The 25,763-nt window shown below is 41.1% G+C and overlaps 1 protein-coding gene across 1 annotated transcript in view; it reads right to left on the bottom strand.

Moving 5' to 3' along the window:
- Nucleotides 1-5,118: 5,118 nt before the first annotated feature.
- Nucleotides 5,119-25,763, bottom strand: part of LOC144685665 (glutamate receptor ionotropic, NMDA 1-like) — an 83,105-nt gene continuing 62,460 nt past the window's right edge. The window contains exon 15 of the mRNA XM_078550431.1: nucleotides 5,119-9,432. Within this exon, the coding sequence (XP_078406557.1) occupies nucleotides 9,364-9,432 (69 nt within the window). The 3' untranslated portion in view covers nucleotides 5,119-9,363. The remainder of the gene's footprint in view (nucleotides 9,433-25,763) is intronic.

Here is a 25,763-nt window from a genome sequence, read left to right as displayed (position 1 = left end):
AGTCTGCACCCTGCAGCTCTGTCTTTTAACTTGGAGCCTTTTCCTCTGCTCCTCACTCTTAACTTCACTTAACAGGACCTTTTTCAGAATCCTGTTCTTTTCCTTTGACTAGAAAGTCTTCTTGTGACATGACATCTGTCATATGCTCTATTTTTCTGCTCCTTCTTAACCTCTATCTCTTTTTCATCCAGGGAGCTCTGGATTTGTTTGCTTTAACTATCCCATTGTGGAACTGTAGCTTAACTGTATCTCAAGTATCTCTTTGTGACAGGCAATTCATTGTTCCATTACAGATTTTCCGGCAAATCTTTGATTCAAATTTACCTCGACCAGATCAATCCTCACCCGATTAAAGTTGACTCACCCCCAATTAATTATTTCTACTCTGGATTGTTCCTTAACCTTTTCCATAGCCAACCTAAACTTGTGATATTATGATCACTGTCCCTTAAATGTTCCACTACTGATACTTGATGTGCTTGACCCAACTCATTCCCCAGAACCTGAACCTGCATTGCCTCCTCCCTTGTTAGACTGGAAACATGCTGACGTAGACAATTCTCCTGTACACAGTCTAGAAATCCTTGCCTCTCCTTGCTCTTTATATTACTACCCGAGTCTATCTTAGGATAATTGAAGACCCCCATTATAACTTTATAATTCTCAAAAAGCAACTTGTAAAAGGCTTGATTTGGGATGTTGTTTTGGATGGATTTGACACATGTACCTTACGGAAGGAGGAGGCCAACTTACTAAATAGCTTTGAAATGTGAGTTTGGAGGAGAATGGCAAGGATCAGCTGGACAGAAAAGTAACAAATGATGAAGTGCTGTAGAGAGTGAATGAACAAAGAAATTTGTTGAACATAATTAGGAAAAGGCAGAGATTCTGGGCAGGATACATTTTAAGAGGAAATGGACTAATAAGACATATTATAGAGGGAAAATTTCAAGGAAAAAGAGGAAGGGAAAGGAAGAGAATATCGGTAATAAAAGCAGAAAATGCTGGAAAAACTCAACAGGTCTGACATCTGTGGAGAGAGAAACAGAGTTAATGTTTCAAGTCCATATAACTCTTCTTCAAAGCACTTCATTCCCCAGCTCCCCCACTCTGAAGAAGTGAGACTCAAAATGTTAACCCTGTTTCTCTCTCCACAGATACTGTCAGACCTGCTGAGCTTTTCCAGCATTTTCTATTTTTATTTCAGATTTCCAGCATCCACAGTATTTTGCTTTTTTATGAGAGAATATCAGTGTAGGATGGCTTGAAAATTGAAAAAAGTTATTGGCAAATGAAAAGCACAGGATAGAGAGAAAGAGTTTTAGGTGGAGTCAGAATAAAAGGGAATGTAATAAGGTCTAAATTAGGGGTGCTGTGCATGTAGATGAATGCTTACAGTTTGATAAATAAGGTTTGTGAGCTGCAGGCACAGAGAGGCACGTGGAAGTATGTTGTTGCAATAATGGAGACCTGGCTTAAAAAAGGGCAGGACTGAGTGCTAAATATGCCTGGATTCAAGGAGTTCAGGAAAGATAGTGAAATAAAGAAAGGAGGAGGGGGAGCAATATCGATTAAGGAGGACATTACAGTCACTGGCTGCTCACCCTGGATTTAAAGTGCCAATGTATGTCCCTCAGACTGTACCATCAGCCCTTCTCCATCTGGTCTATGCCCACAGAATGTACCATCAGTCCTTCCCCATCTGGTCTATGCCCTCAGAATGTACCATCAGTCCTTCCCCATCTGGTCTATGTCCCTCAGACTGTACCATCAGTCCTTCCCCATCTGGTCTATGCCCCTGAGACTGTACCATCAGCCTTTCCCCCACTGATCTATGTCTTTAGAGTGCAACTTTCTGAACTCATTCTGTCCTCCTGTGAAATCCAACTGCAAAATGGCTGACCTTCCACCTCAGAGAGACGCCTTGCTTCAAAACCGCCAGCATTTTCTGGTCAGGGATCTGATGGTTGCATAATTCCAAAAGGTGTGTTTGATGGCATTCAGCTGCATGCAAATGACTCTTAACTGCCTGCTTGACAATTGGCTTCCTGACACTTTCAGGAAGGGCTCTTGCCTTCCTGCAAGTCGTTTAATTCCTCCATTAGTTTCGATTAAAGGGATTCAGACTCACCTGTACCCCTGCGATTCTGTGGTCCCTTCCACCATGAATCTCGCTTTGGCTAGCTTCATTCAATTCTGCCTGTGATTATCCAGAACACGAGAGGTATCCTGAGGTTCCCACATGGAACAGCACGTGTGCTCCATGCATCTGAGCTGCCCTGCTACGTTGCTATTTATTAAACAATAAAACTTACAATTTGAATAACTAATGACTCATCAGCTACTCACCAATCAGCTGCTTGTCTTATGTTGGTGTCACTTTGTTTGGTAGGAAGGTTAACTGGAATATTTTTGCTTAACTCCTATTATCTAACAGCCTTAGATTTTAATTTTCTGAAAAATGCAGAACTCTTTAGTGTTACTATCCCTTCCTACTTAGCTTTAACTTTATCCCCTGGGTCTTATTAATTAATGGAACACAGATTGTAAATTACCAAGTTTGCCTTAGGTGTGTGCTAATTAATTGATTTAGTCTTACTTTAATGTTGATTAATTTAAATAAACTTGTATTAAAATAAAAATTCGCAGCTTACCAGTATATTCATCACGTGACTCCTTATCCTTTGAAGTCACTTTGCAATATGTCTCTGCCTTTCGCTGCTGCTCCTTTATCCCACTGCTTTGCTGCTCTGCAATATAACTTGGGAAGTTTGGAAGATTATGGCAAGGCCTTCTGCTTTCTCCATCCCCACTTCCTTTAGATAGCTGGCATGCAAGCCATCCTGACCAGACGACTTATCCACTCTAAACATAGCTAACCTTTCCAGTACAACCTGCCTATAAATTTTCACACATCCATCATCTTCCCTTCTACCGATGTTTCATTAGCATTCAAGCTTGGGTTAATAGTGGCGAGCAGCAATCGCACCACGCAATTATCAAGCAATTAATATGTTCAACACTACAGAGTCTAAACTACTTGCATTGACAATCAACAGCACTACCATCATTAACTCCCTCACCATCAATATCCTGAATGTCACCATTGCCCAGAAACTTAACTGGACCAGCCACATAAATACTGAAGCAGGTCAGAGGCTGGGTATTCTCTGGCAAGTGTCTCACCTCTTGACTCACCAAAGCTCTTCCAACATCTACAAGTCATAAATCAAAATGTGATGGAATACTCTCCCCTTCTCTGCATGAGTGCAGCACCAACAACACTCAAGAAGCTCAACTCTATCCAGAACAAAGCAGCCCACTTGATTGGCACCCCATTCATTATCTTAAACATTTACTCCCTCCACCACCAGTGAAATGCGGCTACAGTGTGCAGCATCATCAAGGTGCACTATTGCAAGGCTTTTTAAACAGCAACTCCCAAACCTGCAACCTCTACCATCTAGAAACACAAGGGTCTGGATTTTCCCATTGGAGGCAGGAATCAGGAGGCAGGATTGATTCCGGATTGTGAACCAGCCTCCAAGGTGAAACAGGAAACATTTGCTATTTTCATCGAGTCGGGAAGTTCATTGTCTAAGGGATACCCAATGAACCTGTAAGGGTGCGGGAAGGGAGGCAGATTAGTGAAAAAGCATGCCACGTTGTGACTTGCTCTGCTGGCCATTGCTATGGCTGCCATTTTGTCATTAATGTTTTAGGACAAATGTTGGCAACGTCAAAATTTCCTACATTTTGGAGGGCAACAGGAGACTTGGAACCCAGGACAGGGTACACTAATGATACATTCTTTATATAAAATATCCCTGATTTTAATGAGGTAGGATCCCTCTGCCACACTCAGCCTCTTCAGTGCCAATTCAAATTGCATCTTCTACGTAAACTTACAACTGACCCTATTCCCGCCTCCATTGAGCTGGTCTGATTCCCGCAGCTGCTAAAGTCTGACCGCCTCACGAAAAATGAGAAAACTCACTGGGCCATGCTCTTAAGAAGCCCACAACAGTGATAACTACCTCACTAATAGGAGCTGGCCTGTTCTGAAATTTGCTTCCTTCTTCCATCCTGAGCAAAATGGCCAAGGGCGGAAATGGGAGTCCCAGCTGTGCTCCTCAATTGCCATGTTTTCTACTGTCCCGCCTCTGTTCTGGTCTCATCAGGCTGGGGAAAATCCAGCCCAAGGACAGCAGACGCAAGGGAACACCACCACCACACAAATTCCCTTTCAAGTTATTGGGAATTGCAGCAGTTGTATTGTTATTAGACTAATAATTCATGGGCCTGACTAATGCTTCAGAATCATGAGTTCAAGTCCCATTAATTAAATAAATATGCATTTGAAAAGCTAATCTCAGGAATGATGATCATGAATCTACCAGATTGTTCATTCACTAATGTCCGTTAGGGAAAGAAATCTGCCATCGTTACCCGGCCTAGCCTATATGTGACTCCAGACCCAAGTGCTGTTGATTGTTAACTGCCCTCTGAAATGGCCTAACAAGCTACTCAGTTGTATCAAACTGCTACAGAAAAGTTGACTGCAAATAAAACCAGATGGCCTACACCACGTGGACTGCAGCAATTCAAGGCAGCGGCTCATCATAACCTTCCTAAGGACAGTTAGGAATGGGCAATAAATGCTAGCCTTGCCAGTGGCACCTACATCCCACGAATGAATTTAAAACAAACACACTGCCCTGATTTAGAAATATGTCGGGTTAAGATCCTGGAGCTCCCTTTCTAACAGCACCATGAGAGATCCTTCACTACATGGGCTGCAGTAGTTCAAGAAGACAGCTTGCCACCATCTTCTCAAGGGCATTTAAGGATGGGCACTAAATGCTGGCCTTGTCAGAAGTGTGCCACATCCCATAAATGAATAAATAAAAAGAGGCAAGCTTCACATCCTCTTTGGCATCGCTACACCAAACTTGCATTGTGAGATAAAATCAAAGCTTCAGTGTAATTTGATGACTATTCAATGTTAATTAATGTTAACAGGCTTTTGAGAATAGATGTCATGTAAAGATCTTACTTGAATCAAAACCCAGAGTTTCAGAATGTATACGGTCAAAAAAACACCACATGATTGTCAAATACTTTTTAAAATGATTCATTTTAATTGTTTCAGAGTGGTTGAAAAAAGTGTGTCCACTTTAGGACCATGCATTACCTATTATCAGTTCCATACAGGTTCACTATCAGCTAACATGAACAGTCTCGGGCACTGTACATTTATTATCCATTGACACGGAACAATACCAGTCAAATCCCCTGGATTTGTATCAGTGTCCTGTAGCAATGAATGAGACAGGTTAGGTACTTTGCAGGAATTCTCCTAAGAAAGCAGGCATGATAATAGCTCCCTAGTGTTAACTTACAATCACAATTACTACTTTACATTTTAACTATATAAAATGAATTAATAGATCTCTAGTTCTTGTCACTGTAAAAATGGAGTAATAATTTCTGTTATGTTCACAAATATTTCGGAAGTTCATTATGTAAGAATTCCCATTCAGTCTAATAAAAGAAAATACGGTGCAGCATCTTTCTATAGTCTTCCTTCCCAGGTGTAAATATTTATCAGTGTATATGTGAGGGAACAAAATCCACAGGAATACAAATCTACTCTACAGGTGTAAGTGAAAATAAAACATATTATGTGTATGGAAGGGATGCAATCGCCAGCATGTTCTTAGCTTTAAAGGTCAATAATAGGAATGCTATCTAAAATGCATAATTTAATTTTAGAGAGATTCTTGGGCAAGGTGGATCTGTAATAATGCTGTTGCTTCACTCATGCACTTCAATCTTAGCCCTAAACATTAGATGCTTTGTATAAGGTTTGATAAGGGCAATATTGCAAAACAAATGAAGTGAATTTTGTAGGAGTTAAGCACTGCTAATGTTGTAAATCTGAAAGGAAGACAGAAAATGCTGGAAATACTACACTGGTCTGGCTGCATCTGTGAAGAGAGAAACAGAGATAACCTTTCAGATCAATGAACTTTACCTCAGAACCGAGGAAGTTCTGACCAAGGATCTTCAACCTGAGACATTAACACTGTTTCTCTATGGATGCTGCCAGATCAGCAGGCATTTCCAGCATTTTCTGTCGAGTCATGAATGCAGAGGACAGCTGTCAGTGAATTAGAAGATGGTGATTCCATTAAGTTTAGCTGATGTGAGATGTTTTCATTAATAGTGCCCTGCATGAGGCATGATGTCACAAAGTGTTGGATTAACTGGAAGATATTAAATATTCTATTGCCCCTAGCCCATCTCACACCTCAAATCATTTCCTTCCAAAAAATGATCTCTGCCTTATTTACGGATAGAACTGTCAGAAACGAAATGGTTTCAAGGCCCTAAAGTTCTTTGGGATGTTCTACTGACTCCTATAGAAGGGACCTGGTTTTAACATGTCTGTCATCCCTGGAAGTTTCTGCCCACTGCTTATAAGGCAAAGGACACACAAATGCTGGGAGTTCCTACATTCTGTCAGAACCTGGCGTTGAACTAAAGATCAATACATCAAGTGAGAAGACGCATGCTGGCCTCCAGATGTACATTACCACCATTGTGGCTGGCCAGGCCAGGGAAAGGACTTAAAGAATAGCCAAATATATTTTTTAAAATAAAATTGAGGAAGACTGATGGACACTGAAATGTACCTTGGCAACCACCCCAACTCTTCCAAAAAGAGCAGTGAGAGATTTTATCCCTCCAGCTGCAGTTCTTCCTGGTTTCTTCCATTGCATTCCCCTTCCAGAGTGGGATTCCAAGATGTACAATGCAGAAAAAGGCTGGGCTAACTAAGTATAGAATGACTCTCAACCTAAGTGCAAAAGCCCCTTCAAAATATAGACCTTATAGTGTTAATGAATAAACAAACTTCTCAAAAAAAACTGTAATTAATTACTGTTTGAAGCACCCTCCTGTCCTCTACTGCCCATGATTTGTGATCAAGATTAGGAAATGTGTGCAGAAAGATCATGGGAAATCATGATGGAATTCTAATAACGTTATGTGACTCCAATTTAAATATATTAATAAGTCTTCTGCCTGTTTTGGGTAGGAAGTCTAGGTAGTAGAACCCCTTTCCCCCCACCCTGAAAAACTGGGTAGCCTCAGAATTCAGTGCAAAGTGGACAGGTGGAAATCTCAGAGGATCTCCTGACTCCTACTGTGCTACTTTGGGGGGCAGATGTGGCAGCATTGTATTGTATTTTGGTTGCATTAAGGATAACACTGGTTGCATATCAAAAGCAATTCTTATTCACGCTAAAGGGAGAGAGTATATGTTGGAATCCTATTTGTCACAATCTGTCCAGTGAGTAGATCCAACACTAAAGGCAAGAATAGTGAAGTCACTAGTCCATCATGATATTGGTCCTGCTTACTGGACATAAATGATAACTAGTGTGACCCCACCAAATTAGCTCTTCCATTCACTGATGTTAGCAAATAATTTGGTGTGACTCTCGAGCAGGTTTTCCCACTTTTGGCCCATCACTTCCTGTTTTATGCTAGCTCTTCAAGTGGAGATATCTATTCCAATCGTATTTCCCTTCTCTTTCTCATATGCTTTTATATTCTTCATTTTCAAACATCTATACAATTCCATTTCAAATGAAGTGATGGCTTGCAAAATAGTAAAATATTTCATGTCCGAATGACCCTGTATAACGTTTCTTCCAACTGTCCCTTCATTCTTCTGATAATGATCCTGAGTTTATGCCTCCTTGTAGTTGACCAGAAACATGGGCTGAATTTCCGGTTCCAGTTGCAAGCCCAACATTGGGCTGATTCAGGTTGTGAACCCTAATGTGCATGTTGTGGAACATCCGCTGCGATCTTCACGGAGGAGGCTGCCTCCAGGTGCATGTTCAATTTAAGATGACGGGCGACCCATTGTAAATGTTGTCTGCTGCTGAGTTGAATGGAGGAGAGGATGTCAAAGGTTGGAAGCGCTATTGTGCTGATGGGACCGGCAGCCCAGAACTTTCCAGTGGATCCATCTGCAGGCAACAAGCATTTGTCTGCGGATGTCCTGACGATTGCCAATTCTGTTCTTGGCACTAAAGACACTATAAGTTGTTGTTGTTTAAAGTGACCACTGCATAGAAAATCACCTGACATTCTGATCTCCCGCCTCTGTTCTCACTTCCTGGGGGGTAGACGAGCTGCAGACCCAATGGGGCTGCTGACTGAATTCCATAGCCTTCCAAAAATGCCTGCTAATTGCCTCCATAATTACCTTAATAATCATCCCGCTGCTGACTGATGAGTTGCTGTCACCTCAGGGCAGGCGGGAACAGATTGGGGAGCTGGTCTGATGCAGCTTCTTTTTCCATTTTCCCGGCCCCCCATCCCCAAGGTGTTGGACGAATGAAAAAATACCTTTCATAATAATCTTTCGTTTTTTATAATCTTGAGGACTCAGCTATCATGTTCCAGAGAGAAAAGAAAACAATTTTATAAGCTTTTTTTTTCAGACATTAACCTCCCAGTCCTTATATCATTTTACTGAATCTTTGCTGTACTTACTCATGTTGTCTTTTACACTAACATTAGCAAGTGGAAGAAAATATGCACCCACTGTATAATAGAACATGGCCAGTAAATAAATGTGATTTCAAAGTTTATCATGACAGAGCTCTGATTTTTACCTCTTTAACAATGATTGTAGATTTTGAATAAGAATTTTAACAAACACAAGTTGGTCCTACTCACCCTAGCTCACAATGTGCCTTTGTCCCTTCAGAAGCATACCATCTGTTACACCAATAGCCCTCCTTGTGGTCTCTCTGATTGAGTTTGTCAATTCAGTGCCAATTTGTATTGACCAACGGGTAATTTTGTGTTGTGGGCCAATGCCTGCTAGGCACTGTTCCAAAATTACTCTGGTCTGGGATAGGTTCATGGCAGATCCCAGAGGTGTACCGTGCTAACTCACTGTGCCACACAGTTTCCCTGTATTGATAATTTGTTGAATAATTTTAATACTAATGGCTCATAGAGGAATACTGAAATTTTGCTGAATAATTTAAACAGTAAAAATTTGATGAATAACTAACAGTAAAGGCTTGGTAAGTAAATAAGATACTGCTAGTATAAATAATAGTTTGCTGGGTAGCACTGAAGGCTCAGTAACTTTAACACGGAAGGTTTGCAGAATACACTAACACTTGATGATTTTGTTGTGATTCCATTACAGCTTTTCACTCCCTTTTCACTTTGGTCATTGCTGGTGTTCCAAAGTCTTGCTGCTGCTGGACAATAATTCTTGAGTCTCTTATTTCTTTCTGGTTTTAAACATCAATGTTCTGGACAGAATCATACCACTGTGCTGACAGAGGGGTCTGAGAGGTTCAGTTGCCCACTTATATCAGTAGGGTGATATTGCTGCAAAATAAGAGAGAGAGAAGTTAGTGCCAGTATTCCACAAGTACATCGAAGAACCGGCGTGTCCTCCATCCCAAACATCTGTGTGTTCTCCATCCCAAACACCTGTGTGTCCTCCATCCCAAACATCTGCCTGTGGGACTATGCCCTCACTCTGGGCATTAAACTATATAGCTGTCACTAAAGTTATTATTCAATTCTGACAAATAGATATTGAAATTGTCAAGAAATGTTAGACTTGGATTCATTAATGAAGGACAAGCAAAATAGTACCTTGGCAAAAGTTTGGATCTAACACATATCTGACTCATCATTACCAACAGCAATGATTGATGAATCAAGTGTTGCATTTTTATGTTTTTTTATGTCTTTGGTCTTTCTGTTATTCTGCATGGCAGAATGTATCTATCATTTAAAGTGGAATGTCAGTGATTGTGTAATATTATATCAAATCCAGCAGAGATGCTTTCCAGCCTGAAAGTAGAAAGGTGCTTGATAAATTTAACATTGATCACCATGGTGATCCCCTAGGAATGCTCTTAATGTGGGTCTGAAATACTCATGGAGAGGAGTAATTTTCAATTTCACTGCTTGGATGTTAATCTGGCAGAGCGAATCACTCAGGACTTGTCCATTTTTATCTCATTGATCTTGAGTAGGTTCTGCAACAAGCAGGTGAATCACTTCATCAGATAATCACTTAGGTAATGAAAGTGAAAATGATTCACAGATTCCCGCTCCAACCAATTTGTATTACCCTCAGTTGACAAGTTGTGTCAACCTTCAGGTAAATTATCAAATGGAAAGTTAAGGGAGGTTGTGTTGGGCATTAATTGGGCACAATATTGGTGATGCTGCCCATCACAGCATGTGCTGGGCCAAACCACTTTCAGGTTCAGGCCTCATTAACATTTTCTCAATGAGCTGTAAGCATCAAATGGGAAAAACCTGCTGCAGCTCAATGCTTCATTGGGAAGAAGGTCCAGCTACCTGACACCTGTTTGGTGCCAGGGTTTCTCCTTCTGACTCCACAAAACATTACATTTAGGAAAAGGGTCCAGCAGTCCCTTTCAGGATTGTCAGTTGGGTTTCTCAGCACCTGGAGAAACAGGAGTGGCAGGTTTGCCCATTTCTCCTCAAAAGTTGCAACTGGAACCCTACCTCAGGTGTAGGATCCCAGCCAGGAATATTTAAATGACCTCCCGCTGATTTTGGGGATTGCTGACTGCTCATTTAAAGGCCTGCCTGAAGGTTCATTCAAGTGGACAGATGGGTGCAATAGATGCTTACCAGACTTTCAAGTGGCATTTACCCATTTTTCAGCTAAAAAATGGGTGGCTGGCAGTTGAAGATCTTACATAAACACATAAGAAATAGGAGCAGGAGTAGGCCATTTGATCCTACTCTGCCGTTCAATAAGATCATGGCTGAACAGATTGTGGCTTTAACTCCATTTTCCTGCCTGCCCCCATAACCATCTCCCATGTCAATCAAAAATCTGTCTATATCCCTCGCTATTGGCACTGTGGGTGTACCTACACCATGTGGACTGCAGTAGTTCAAGAAGACAGCTCACCATTACCTTTTCAAGGGCATTTAGGGATGGGCAATAAATGTTGGCCTAGCCAGTGAAGCCCACATCCCATAAATGAATTTTTAAAAAATCAGCGTTGAATTTATTCAATGACTCACCCTCCACTGCTCTCTATGAGTAGAAAATATTACAAGGATTAATGTCCCTCCAAGAGAAGGAATTCCTCCTCATTTCCATCTTAAACTGGAGACCCTTTATTCTGAAACTGTGTCCCCTAGTTCTAGATACCCCCAAAGTTCAATTTCCAAGGAAATATAAAATTATTATTCTTTTCCTGCTTTGGACTTCTCTAGTTTCAAACCAGCCAATTTCTTGTCCTTTTGACTCTAATCTCTTTTGGCTCTTTATGTTACAATTTTGTGTTTTTGTGACCTGTGTTTATTCTGTTTATTCTGTCATTGACTGATGTTTGGTATGGAAGAGGGAGTGGTCACACTGTAGAATCTGCATAAGTATGAACAGTAACATACAGGGAGAAGGTTAGGGATAAAGAGACAGGAGAGTCCCAACAAAATTAATTGAACTGAGCAACTAAAATCTTGATCTTAATAGGGTATTCGATCTGTCAGGGATGGAAGTTATTTCAAACTATTGGATTAGTGCTTCAAAACAGGCTGATTTTAAAATGTGTCAGTTCATCAGAAGAGATAAAAATGATCTTAATTCAATTGAATTAAACATGATCTGATACCTTGCATATTGTGAATGCTCATATCGTTGAATAATAGTTCATTCTTCTGCTGTTGCGAACATTGTTTGACGATTGGGAATGTGGTGAGGCTGAGGGTGGGTTTTGTCATTGCTGATGATAAAAACCAGCCTAGCATCACCATGTATGTAGGAAATAAAAAAATGGCAGAAAACTGAAACTTCTGAAAGAATTTCTGAGAAATCTTGGTTACAAATCCCAGACCTTACAATCAATTTGAACTACTGTGTTGATGCAGGTTATAGGAATCCACAGTATTCTCAATTTTGTTGCCAAATATGTTGTCCAAAGTCATTGTGGATGTTGAAATGATTGACTACAGCCATGTTTACTGGATGGTATTATTAAATAAGAGCTAAGTACATATAACACAGGGCACTGTATCAAAAATAGTGTGCAAGTTCTCAGGCTGTGTTACACTCACAAGAAATAATGTCTCTAGGGTCATTTTAGAGTTGGGATATACAGTTCAATAGTGTTCAGCTGAACCTCTGTGATCAATCCTACATTTTGCCACAGCTCACTGTCATAGAAAACCAGGTAGGGCCAGCATTTTCTTTACTACTTCACAAAGTTCATCAGCTGAACTGTCAGGTATTTTTGATTTCAGGATTTCACATAATCAGCAGTTGGTGTAATCATGATTGAGGGCCATGAAGATGGGGATCATAATGATAGTCCAGGATCAACCTGAAGCCTAGAAAACAGGGAAACAATACCAAAGATTGGGGCTTATCAAGGACTGTCATAACCCAAAAGTGATAGCAAGTGACATTAAACCCAGTTAGTGACTGTACTATCAGTAAAACCAGGTATCAATAGTTACTCAGTGAAGTGAATGTATTAGAAAGGAACACAGAAAACACTTTATCAAAACTAAACTGCTATGCTGTGGAATTTTCCAAATGAAATGCTTTCTTCTCAGAGTCAAATGCTTATCTATTCAGCCCCAGCCTTTTTTTAAATGCTGAGGAATAGGCAGTGCACATAGAAATGATTGCAATTTTTAATCCACTAAAAACAAGTGTATTTACTGTCAGGTGATGATGGCTATGTGTGTCTTCATTTATAAAACTCTGTAAATCCTCTAAATGTCATGGTTGAGGCAATGAAACTTTACATTGGACTGACCCCCTCAATCAAGTAAACAATTTTAGATCATTCCATCCATATTGTTCACTGCACTCATAGTGGTCTGTGTTAGCATCTATATCATACTTGTGTTAGAAATAATCTTTTTGTATTTTTATTTTTATAGTGTGTTTTAACAAGAATAGATTCATTTTATTGTCATATCATTCATGGTGGGTAAATAATTGCATGAATCTGGAATTAGCATAATGTATATTAATCTAAAACACAAATTACAATGCAGTATCTATTACAATAAAATTTGCTTTATGATACTTTTGGCTCATAGTACAAGACAGTATGAGCTAATGTAAGGATCAGTTGGAGTGCTGCAGAAGTAAACACCCAATGGTTTTCATGATCTGGGTGATAATGTGAACCAGAGTCCACTGCATCAATATCCTTTCCTTCATTAAAGCAAGGATTTCTAAACTTTTACAAATACCACCTGTGTACATACGTGAGGTCACCATTTTCCAAGCAACCGCACCATATACCATTTAGCATTCAAAGTGAAAACAAAGAATACCCAAGTTACATTTTACTAATATGGATTTTATCATGCCTAGCCTGATGGTCTTTGCAATAGTTCTAGAGAGCCAGACTGAGGTGAAGAAGCAGTTCACAAAAGGTATGCATTCACTTTCTTTGCTTGGGGAGTCTACCTTCTAATCTAAAGAAGGAGAAGCAGAAAGAAGCATCAGTGTTCAGTCTGAAAGCAAGGAGAAAGAGAAATGGTTTCTTGTCAGAACAACAGAATAAAAACTACAGCATATAAAGATTCTGCCTTCTTGAGGACTGCCAAGGTGGCTGGGTTTGGGAAATGACAGCTGGCAGGCAGAGTTTGCACAATGGAGCAGAAGATATGAGGGACACATGAGGTTAGCAACATTGGAGTTTGTTGAAGATGAGATCTCTCAGTTCATATCAAAGACTAGGAAGGCACATAAATCAGGCTGACAGACAAGACAAGTATTTTTGCATTTTATTTTATTCAGAAAGTAAAATGCTTCTTCAGTTTAAAAAGAGTACATTAAAATTCTCTAAACAAGATCTGAAAAGATAATGGCACAGTGTACAATTAAGGAGAATGGGAACGGAGAGTTGCTAATGCAGATTTTCTGATATGTCACATTGTCTGAATTTAAAAATAAAATGAAGTTTAAAACACTTTGGAAACAAAATGATTTTAAGCTATGACTGACGAAATGACGAAGACATCAAATAAAACAGAGATCCCTCAGTAAAAAGGCAGCCAGAGGAAAATAATAGAACACAACTTAGAACCCTGTATTTGGAATAAAAAGTGCACGTTAAGCAATGGATTCATTAAAAAGCAAGAAAAGAAATATCCCAGCAAAAATGGCAAGCCTTTCAGAATGAGTACAATTGAAGAAGCAGAATAGCCTGATAATAGGGTTGCCAACCCTTCAGGATTGCCCTGGTGCCTCCAGCAATAAAAGACTAATCTTCAGGCTGCAAGGAACATGGCAGAAAAATAGTCATGGTATTTAAAAATCATTAAAAAGTGTTCTTTGAACACTTACTATTTATAAAAATAGTGGACATGGAGAAAAATGCTATTTGACTGATAGTCAACAGTCATCCAATCGTGTAATAGAGTCTATCCACCTTATCAATGGCAGAGGAAGGTTGTGTACCAGGAGGATGGACCAATTGTGAGGATCTGAGGGTGGGGTTGTTGCGGCAGGAGGTCATGAGATGAAACCTCCAGCAATACGTCTAACCAGAGTTGGCAACCCTATTGAGGATCTACGGCACTGTTACATAGTTAATAGAAGGAGAGAGCATAGATTCACATGCGTTGTTCATGTGGCAGTAAACAAAAACTGCCTTCTATATTGTGCCTGCTAATAACTGACCTATTCAGGATGGCAAGTAGAGAGAGCAACTATCAGCTTTGAAATCTGCCAAAAGAGTGCTATCAAGGCTTAACAGCCCTAGAGAACAGAAATGGTAATGTAGTGGACCAGCATTGTGCTTGGTTGCAATTCTGAATTTTGACATTAGGTTTTATTAAGCTTGTATTTGTGATTATAATTCAAGTATGGCATGAACCAGGCAGCCTGATTCAATGCTCCCTGCCTTCCAGGCTCTGACCAAGCCTTACTTTGCTGTTCTGTCCTGCTATGATTTATTTAACCATAGATTGGTTGGTTGTATTTTTCATATTGCTATTCAATTTAAACAGTAGCATTAATGGAATCCAATCTAAATGTCATAAACTTTCAGTTTTTCAAATGTAGTCAGTGCTCCAGGGACTGCAATTTAGACAGAACTTCTGGCTTTATAGTAATTTTTTTCATAAAATCTATTTTAAAGGGAAACAAAGATATTAAACAAAAACTTCAGTAACACAAACGTGAAAAGAACACTACTAAATTATAATTGAATCAGAAAAATGTTGAAGCTGCTAAAATGGTTTTGTGATGTTATCATGTGCATGGACATCAATGTTGTGACATTTGGAAGTCAAACTTATCTTCGAATGAAAAACAGGAGAATGCCTATTTTTCTCCATAACACAAGGTGAGTTAACATAAATACATTCTCAGATACTAAGCATTTCAAAGCTGTGCATTCCTATAATTTTGTTCGCCTGTTGTTAATTATAGGGAAGAACATTCATTGTGCTGTTTTTCATTTGAGAAACTTCAGCCCCAAATTATTTCACGGTCCAGCTCAATTTCTGTGGATGAAATCTAAATTGAGTAAGGCCAGACCCAAGCTTATTACAGCTCAGCTTGCTTTTCTGATGATGTGACCAAATTCAGCTTGAGTGTACCAAAGTCCAACTTCCATTCGTCTTGTATAGTCTCAGTAATGGTCTAGCTCACTTTTGTGAGAATGCATATTCAGTAAGGGTCTAGCTCCTGGTTCTCAAGCTCAAACGGAGCACTGAAACTAGCCAAAATTAGATTTTTCATGCTGTCCCTCCCCTCCCACAACCTTATGTACTATCACTTTGGAATATTCCTGAGCTTGACTGCAGCCAAAAAAACATAGATCCACCCTACAAATATATCACTAAATACATGGAAAATAAATCCAAAGTAGGAGGTGAAAAATGTCAAGATGAAAGTAAAGGAAGTTTGCAGTTGATAATGTGCGATTATTGGGTGATTTTGGTGACCTTACAGCAACAAGCCAAGATAAAGATGAATTTCAACAAGAACTTGATAAAATTAGTCAAGAAAAAAATCTAAAAGGAAGAAAAAGTGTCTGCAGAGAGAAAAAAAACATCATTACATCATCACAGTTAACAAATGTATCAAAAAAAGTCATGTCAGTAATTTAATTTAGAAATTTCATCCTCATCATCACCATCATCAAAAAACAGTTGTAAGAACATGATCCTTGTCAATGATTCTTGTGAATGATAAAGAACATGGTTTGTTGGAATTGTGTAAAACATGCTGCTTGGACATGGCAGAAGACATGATGCTTAGGAAGGATGAAATATATGAATCTTGGGAATGAACCTAGACTCTTGTGGTGGTTGTGGGAATTAACTGAAGGTTATCCTCATAATGAATGGATCAGCAATCAGCATAGGGAATTTTCTTTAGAACACCAGGGCAACTAACAATGGCAATGAGAGCAAGAACAAGTGTCAGACATAAACATTCAAGGATGTTATCAACACTTCTGGAGTTCTCCCAAGTTCGCCTCCTTCCTTTGCCCAGTGTTAAAGATGTAATGCAGCTGTTTCACATGGGCATGTGGTGAGGTGGATATGTAATTGTACTGAATGAACTTTGGGCTAATGGACTCATGGCATGGTGAAAGGAGTCCCAATTCCTCTTACCGTGTCTTTGGAAGACCTACGTCTCTTGAAGCTGGAGGTCAGTGTTGAAGTGAGCGATCTAAAAGGTGCTTTCTTTTTAGGGTCAGGCTCTGCGCTACCACTTTTTCTATCCTAGAACAGATATATTTGATGTTATTAACTTTTTTCTGTCGGTAGTAGCTATTTATAACCTAGCTTTGTCTAATAACTGTTCTGGCAAGCAGAAATCAAGTAGATGTACGCTACAGATATTTGACTTGGCAAATATATGTGGTAACTTGGCCCAAGAAAGGCAGTTCCAAATGAACTGTCCAGGAAAGGAAGTGATTAATCACTATTAGGGTCCATATTGTCATCTGGCAAAGGAGGGTCTGTCAAGCAGCACTAATGGTAGAATCAAAGGAAAAAGTTCACCACAAGCTGAGATTTGTGAAAGAGCAGTGAATCTAATGAATGTGGCTCAGATCTTGAAGATGAGAATGTATGAACCTTTGTGTATGTAGTGCACTGGTCACTAATACACTAGTGTTCTTTGTGTGAGTTCTAAAGCAATTTTCGAAGTAAAATAAAATCTAACAAATTATTAGAATCAATATGAATTGAAAACAAAATAAGTACTATCTAAACATTGTAAAATAAAATGCACCATTATCATTAAATCACATTCACCTTGTGTTTTTTTTAAAATTGATGCCTTTGTGTTGTGAACAGCAGTGAGAGGTATATTATTTTGAGGCAAAACAACCAGGTCCTTCCAATGAGTAACTCTTGTTCCAAATTGATTCCTCCACTAGTGTCCTGAAGAGTTGGAGTCCTTTTCAAAGAATGCAGAGGAATGCATTTGAGAACCATGACCCAGACAGCCAGTAGTAGGCTCCACTTCATATATCTAAGGCTGAGGTGCCAGCAGTCATTATTTCCTGTGTGAAGCCGGGCTCTTCATTCACTTGGCTCTGTTACTATTTGAAATATTGTTTCAAACCAAAATAAAACCATTATACAGGGTTTTGTTTAATCTTGAGTTCTGAATTGTGGAGTCGAAAGTATAGCAAGAGTGCCAATGTAGACAATGTCTGCCAAGTTTGAAAACAAAACTTGAATTCTTTTAAAAGAATTTTCACATTCAAAAAGACTGGCAGAGAGGCAGATGCTAGTAAACAGGCACATGGACTGATAGACAGTCAAGACACTCAAAAGACAGACACCAGAGCAAGGTGGTTTTCATAGTATTGATCCAGTTGTGTGATGCAAAAGTTAAATTGCACAAGAGCCTCAGGTAAATCAGCCTTCTATCACTACAAAGCCACTGTAGGATTGAACTCAGCACTGAAACGGATTAGGGACTTTGTACATAACTAATCAATGTAGATAACACCTCTATTTTGTATTTCCTTCAATCACCAACCACATAATGAAGGAAAACAAGAATCTCCAAAAACAGACATTTTTGTTATCTCTACTGTTCACTCAGTTTTTGCTTCTAATTTCCTCAACTGTTCTCAGCTTTGCCCTAGGAATGACATTGAGGTAATCTTATATAAGATCTTTTATCTTATAATCTTATATAAAGTTACACAAACAGGAGTTCTCTAGGACACAAATTTAACATTCTTTCAACATTATTGTTGCTCTCTTTATTAATAGGATCCAGAGTGGTGAAGTGAAACAGCCAATAGTGCAGATTGTACATAGCAACATTATCAATGGATGTGTTCATAAGAAATTTCTTTAACCACAATTTTAATGGAAGTGCTAATCCTTTTAACATAAATGGATTAATGTCATAATTAAAATAGCAGACAAAGGAATTTGATACAAATGCATTAACACATTTATTGCTAGTACCATATTAGGCAAGTTAAACCCTTTTTCCTTAAATGTATTACTCTGTCCAATGCACTGGATAAAAATAATTCATCTAGTGCTTTGACCAAAATAAAATTTCTCACCGAATACTTCAGCTAAAGTGTTTAAACTATATTTTCAGTACTCCATCGAAAGCAGGTGTCCTATCTAGCAAGGTGAAAGATCCACTCATTTATCCAAGAGTTAATAAAGGCCATTCTAAAGTAATGGTTTGGAATTCCAGATGTGAAGCAAGTATAAGATCAGCTGATAAACAGCTGCTTTGCAAACCAATAGAAGCAGGTATAGCTTTTTTCAAAAAATAGTGCTCCATTCTGTTGGTTATATTAATCGTTGCTTCCAAAACCAAATATTGATTTCCTAACTTTAGATAAGAATAGTCGTCATTCTGCATTCCGGGCCAACAGATCTGTGCAGATGCTCCTTTTGCGTGTCAATACAATTTGCATCTCATATAGAACAGGCAATTCCTATTGCTTTTCTGGAGACATTTGGCAGGATTTTCCACAAATTACCTCCCCATTTACAAGAAGAGCATGTGGAGTTACATGTAGTACAGATGCAACAAATCTTGACTTTGTATTCAAACCTGCTGACAAGGGTGGTACTGTTGTTGTCTGGCATACTGACCCCTACCTTGCAGAGGCTGAGCGCCAACTCTCAGACACTTCCTCTTACCTCCCCCTGTACCATGACCCTGCCACCGAACATCAAGCCATTGTTTCCAGGGCTGTCACTGACCTCATCTCCTCTAGGGATCTTCCCTCACAGCTTCCAAGCTCATAGTCTCCCAACCTCGGACGGCCTGCTTCTACCTCCTACCCAAAATCCACAAACAGGACTGTACTGGTAGACCGATCATGTCAGCCTGTTACTGCCCCACAGAACTCATTTCTTGCTATCTTGACTCCATTCTCTCTCCCGTTGTCCATTATCTTCCCACCTACATCCATAATTCCTCTGATGCTCTGCATTATATCAACAATTTCCAGTTCCCTGGCCCTAACCGCCTCCTCTTCACCACGGACGTCCAATCCCTCTACACCGCCATCTCCCACCAGGATGGTCTGAGGACTCTCCGCTTCTTCCTTGAACAAAGGCCCGAACAATCCCCATCCAACACCACTCTCTGTCTGGCTGAGCTTGTTCTCTCACTGAACAATTTTTCCTTAAACTTGTCTCACTTCCTCCAAATAAAAGGTGTGGCTATGGGTACTCGCATGGGCCCCATTTATGCCTGTCTTTTTATGGGGCATGTGGAACATTCTTTGTTCCAGTCCTACTCAGGCCCCCTCCCACAACTTTCTTTTGGTACATCGACGACTGTTTTGGTGCTGCTTTATGCTCTTGTCTGAACCTGGAAAAAATGATCAATTTTGCTTCCAATTTCCACCCCTTCACCAACTTTACAAGGTCCATCTCCATCACTTCCTTGACCTCTCTGTCTCAATTTCTGGTGATAGACTGCCCACCAATATTTATTACAAGCCCACCAACCCCCACAGCTACCTTGACTACAGCTCCTCACACCCTGCTTCCTGTAAGGACTCCACCCCATTCTCTCAGTCCCTTCGCCTCCGTCACTTCTGTTCCGATGATGCCACTTACCAAAACAGCGCTTCTGACATGTCTTCCTTCTTCCTTAACCAAGGTTTCCCACCCACTGTGATTGACAGGGTCTTCAACCATGTCTGACCCATCTCCAGTGCCTCTCCCTCCCAGAACCATGATAGGGTCCCCCTTGTCCTCACTTTTCACTCCACCAGCCTTCGCATTCAAAGGATCATCCACCGCCATTTTCGCCGACTCCTGCATTAGGCCACCACCAACACATTTTCCCTTCACGCCCACTGTCTGCATTCCATAGGGACCATTCCCTCCGGGACACCCTGGTCCACTCCTCCATCACCCCAACACCTCAACCCCGTCCCATAACACCTTCCCATGCAATCGCAGAAGGTACAACTCCTGCCTCTTTACCTCCTCCCTGCTCAACGTCCAAGGGCCCAAACACTCCTTTCAAGTGAAGCAGCACTTCACTTGCACTTCCCTCAATTTAGTCTACTGCATTCGCTGCTCCCAATGCGGTCTCCTCTACATTGGAGAGACCAAATGCAGACTGGGTGACCGTTTTGCGGAACACCTTTGGTCTGTCCGCAAGCATGACCCAGACCTTTCTGTTGCTTGACATTTCAACACACCACCCTGCTCTCATGCCCACATGTCCATCCTTGGCCTGCTGCAATATTCCAGTGAAGCTCAACGCAAACTGGAGGAACAGCACCTCATCTTCTGATTAGGCACTTTACAGCCTTCTGGTCTTAACACTGAGTTCAACAACTTCAGACCATGAAGTCTCTCCTCCATCCTCACCCCTTTTCTATCCCCTTTTTCAATATTTATTTTTATTTTAAATTTTTTTTCCACTTTTTAATTATTATTCTTTTTTACTTATTTTTATTTTTATTCATTGTTTTATCCCCACCTTTTATCCTTCACCCTTCACTCTCTTCACCCCACCCCCACTAGGGCCATCTGTCACTTGTTCATGTTGTTCTTTCCAGAGTGCTTACCTTTGTCCGGCTATTATCACATCCTGATTTCTATCCTTAATGTCACCATCAGCACCTCCTTTAGCCAGTACCACCACCATTAACACCCCTTTGACCTTTCGTTTATGACATCTTTGGAAATCTCTCCTTTGCCTCCACCTATCGCTGGCCTTCTATCCAGCTTCACCTGGTCCACCCCCCCTTAAACAGTATAGATTTCATCACATTTTTACTTCTCTTTAGCTCTGAAGAAGTCATACGGACTTGAAACGTTAACTCTGTCTTTTTCTCCGCAGATGCTGTCAGGCCTGCTGAGTTTTTCCAGCATCTTTTTTTGTTTCAACAAATCTATTCTTCATTCCAGGTAATTAAGCTCTAAACAATTTTAATCTTATCAAGACAGTGGCAATGTGGCACAGATCTAGTAGGATGCATTTCTAAAACATAAGTAAGACGAGGTAGACTGAAAACTGCAGAAGTCAATTACAATTTTAAAACAATCCATTTTTAGTTGAGTCCAAGGCTTCAGACTCCCTGCAAAATTCTGAAACCAATAACTTGTATTCTGCAACCGGCCATAGCAAATTTTATGCCTAAAAATATATATAAATGATGAACACCACTTAACAGGTCCAGCAGCAGCTGTGAACATTCTGAGGATGAATGCACACATGAGGCATGTGTCACAAAATATGATTGTGTAATGTTCGTACTTTTAGTGCGATGGGTGCAGGTTTGGGTCCACAATGACATCCACATTGTGCATGCATTTGTATGGTACAGGTAGGTTGTGCTGGATGTCATTTTGCAGGAGCATGCATTGGGAGTATGCAGGGTAGTAGTCAGATTGTGATGTCCGTCAGTGTGTAATGCTGATTTGACTCTAAGGATGCCACTTTCAATGTCAATACTTTTGCTAATACCCTTTCTTAACCTTGCACAGTTAAACATGCATTCAGTAGCAGGGTGGAACCCCAAGAAAGCTAATTAAAGGGATTATCAACCACCTTCAGGTTAGTTGACGATTGATTCATAGTGCCTGTTTCTGAGTTAGTAGAAATGCTTGGAGATTTACAATACTACTTAAATTTGAAGAGGGAGTGGTGTGGCACGTTGGGTCTCATTTCACAGGTTCTGCTCAGACCACTTGCTCCCAGTCATGTATGCTGCAGTTTCTACTCGCCTTGGTCTGCAGCATGATAGGGAGAATGAGCAGAGGTAGAGGAAGACAAACAGGGAGGAGGAGGGAAGAAGGACTCTCAGCGGGAGACCAACTTCACCTAGGGAGCAATTCTCCTACTTCAATCTAAGGAAGGAGCAGTGTGTGTCACACCTCAACTTCAACAAGGAGGTCTACACTGAAATCTGCTACCTGTTCAGGCAGATCTGCAGCCTCAGAAGAGGGTGAGGATGGCATTGCCAATGGTTGTAATGGTGACCATGGCCATGAACCTTTTCGTGTTGGGCTCCTTTCAGGCTCGAACATCTTGCAGTTTGCCATCCACTGTTGAATGCAATGAGAGGAGAACACATTGCATTCTCTCTTTCCTGAGAAAAGCAGGCAAAGCGAGCATGCAGCTTCTCTAGGATTGCAGGCTTCCCTTTGCCGCAGGGTTCCATTGACTGCCACTTCCTCAATGTTCAGTTAATGTGTGACCATAGTCAGCATATCATGCAGGTCAATGCCCACCATCCTGGCAGTAGTCATTATGCTTTTATTCTGCACCAGTCCACAGCAGTATCAGTATTTGAGCCACCATAAGAAACCAGAGAGTGTCTACTGGGCAAAAGGGGCTATCTGCTGACCAGCTGGTTCATAACTTTGATGTGAACTAACACACATGTGGGCAACATGGATATAATGAGATAAAAGCAAAATACTGCGGATGCTGGAAATCTGAAACAAAAACAAAAATAGCTGAAAAAACTCAGCAGGTTTGACAGCATCTGCGGAGAGGAATACAGTTAACTTTTCGAGTCAGTATGACTCTTCATCAGAACTAAGAAATATAGAAATGAGGTGAAATATAAGCTGGTTGAGTGGGACAGGTAGAGCTGGAAAGAGGTAGACGCAAAGAAGAGATTGCCAAAGATGTCATAGACAAAAGGATAAAGGGATGTTGATGTATATAATGAGAGCCATTCTGCCATACAAATGTCATTGAGCAGACCATTGGGGTGCTTAAGCAATGTTTCTGTTGCCTGGACTACTCAAGGGGAGCCCTGCAGTACTCTCCAAAGTATGATTTGTCATGATCTGCTGCATCCTGCAGAACTTTGCCATCATGAGGGCACAGCCCTTGACACCTGTGATACAGTGAGCAGCTGGGGAGAAGGAATTGAAGGAAGAGGGGGAGGTGCAGGAAGAGGAAAGGAGGAAGCAGCACATCCCCTTTCTGGCCAGGCTATCTATGATTGGCCCTCTGACTGCAGTATCAATGATGCAACCCTAATTCCTCTTTCAACAGAAGTCCAACCCCTTACATTCCCTCTGTGCTGACCATCACAGCACCCTCTTGGCCACAATGTTGGAATTAAAACCACCACAAAACAATAATTCGAAACCAACTTTATCCAATATTCCATTACAAAAGTCAACTGAACACACATGTACATTTGTACATTCTCTTTTTGCTTGGATTCTATGCGCCTTTGTCTATCTTAGTGCTGCTGCACAGTCTTACACAAGTGGTTGCAGCATGTCTGGCAAAATACTGTGGGCTTTCAGTGAGGGAAACTGCAGGTGGCCTTGCAGGATGACTTCACACAGCTCTCCCTGTAGAAGACTCAGCTTCGGACTGCAGCACCTTGCATGGATAGCAGCAGCAGTCTGGGATGGCTGACAGGTAACAGCAAGGGGCAGCAGCAGTCTGGGATGACTGACAGGTAACAGCAAGGGCACTGGAGGAGTGGCTTTGGCAGGAGGATGAATGCTGCCATCCTAAGAGTGGGGAGCTCTATCATGCTTCATGGATTGTGCCACTGTCCTGGGGTAGACCTCAGCAATTCTTGTATTCTGTTGGAGGAAAGATTACCGAATTGCTATGAGACTCTGCAAGTTTCTTTGAGCACTGTCATCTTCAGCCATGATAACAGCAGTCTGAGTCTGCAATGATAACAAGCTGAGCTTGCATGACTTCAGTCTGAGCTCCACTGCAGCACTCTGATGTTGGATGGTTCCTGTATGTGCTGTAATGGAAGCTGAGGCATTGGTCCTCAGACACTGCACCATGGTTGGGTCCACAAATGCTGTTGGTTAGCACTTCCACTCTGGAAAGGATGGGCTCCAAGTTCTGCAAAGAGACCTGAACAAGATTGGTGCCAGACTCCTTTGTGTTCCTCGCAGGTTTTCTGGCAGGCCTGCCAATGTACCTAACATTTCTATGTGCATAACCATTCTCCTGTACGCTGCCCCATCAAGGTCCTTACATGCTTACGCCGTCTGCAGCTTGTAAATTAGAAGAGGTTGTGGGATGAGGGGAAAGTGGGTTGTAAGAAAGAGGGCTAGGTGTGAATATATCATCATCTTCAATCCTTTCAGCCCCGTCACTGATCACAACCTCAGTCGTGGCCACTCTAACAATGGTGTGCACCGTCTCTGCCACCAGGGTGAGGAATTGCAGCTGTGCCATTTCCCTGTCAGTTTGGAGCTGCTACCTGCAACTGTGCCACCTTGCCCTGCAAGAGAGCAGAAAGTACTATCAGTGAGTGCGATATGTTTGCCAGTCAGCAACAAAACTTGTATTTATATAGCGCCCTTAACATAAAAAAATGCCCCAAGGCACTTCACAGGGAGTGTTCTAAAACAAAATATGACACCGAACCACATAGGGAGATATGAGGGTAGATGATCAAAAGCTTGGTTAAGGAGGTAAATTTTAAGGAGCACCTTTAGAGTAGGAAAGAGAGGTAGAGAGACAGAGAAGTTTAGAAAAGGTATTCCAGAGCTTAGGGCCGAGGCAACTAGAGGCACAGTTACCAATGGTGGAGCAATTAAAACTGAGGATGCTGAAGAGGACAAAATTAGAGGAGCACAGATTTCTCAGAGGGCTGAGGGGTTAGAGAAGATTACAGAGATAGGGAGGGGCCAGGCCAAGGAGGGATTGGAAAGTGAGACAGAATTTTTAAATCGAGGTGTCGTTAAACTGGGAACCAATGTTGGTCAGTTAGCACAGGGGTAATGGGTGAATAGGATTTGGTGTGAGTGAGGACATGGGAAAAATTTTGGATGATGTGGGAGGCTGGCTAGGAGTGTACTGGAATGCTTCAGTCTAGAAGTAACAAAGGAAGGATTGAGGGTTTCAGCAGATGAACTGAGGAAGGGAGCAGGGGCGGGGGGAGTTGGGTGATATCATGAAGGTGAAAATAGGCAGTTTTAATGATGGCATGGATGTGTGGTCAGAAACTCATCTTGTGGTCAAATGTGATACCAAGGTTTTGCACTGACTGATTCAGCCTCAGATAGTTGCCAGATACCAGGGCCCAGATCTTTGCTACAACAGAGAGCCCCTCCATTGTGGTGAAAATGGCAAATGAACCTGGAAATTCTAAGCCCCCCCGCCGAACATGACACTTCCTATTTTCACAGGTGCGGGACTGGAGTCGAGCCGGCATGCACGGTATGTGGAGGCAACTGGCCAATTAAATCACCAGCTGCTTCCAATGAAGTGG

This window comes from Cetorhinus maximus, chromosome 10, assembly GCF_964194155.1.
Source record: "Cetorhinus maximus chromosome 10, sCetMax3.hap1.1, whole genome shotgun sequence".
NCBI lineage: Eukaryota > Metazoa > Chordata > Chondrichthyes > Lamniformes > Cetorhinidae > Cetorhinus > Cetorhinus maximus.
This window is presented reverse-complemented; position numbering and strand designations above follow the sequence as displayed.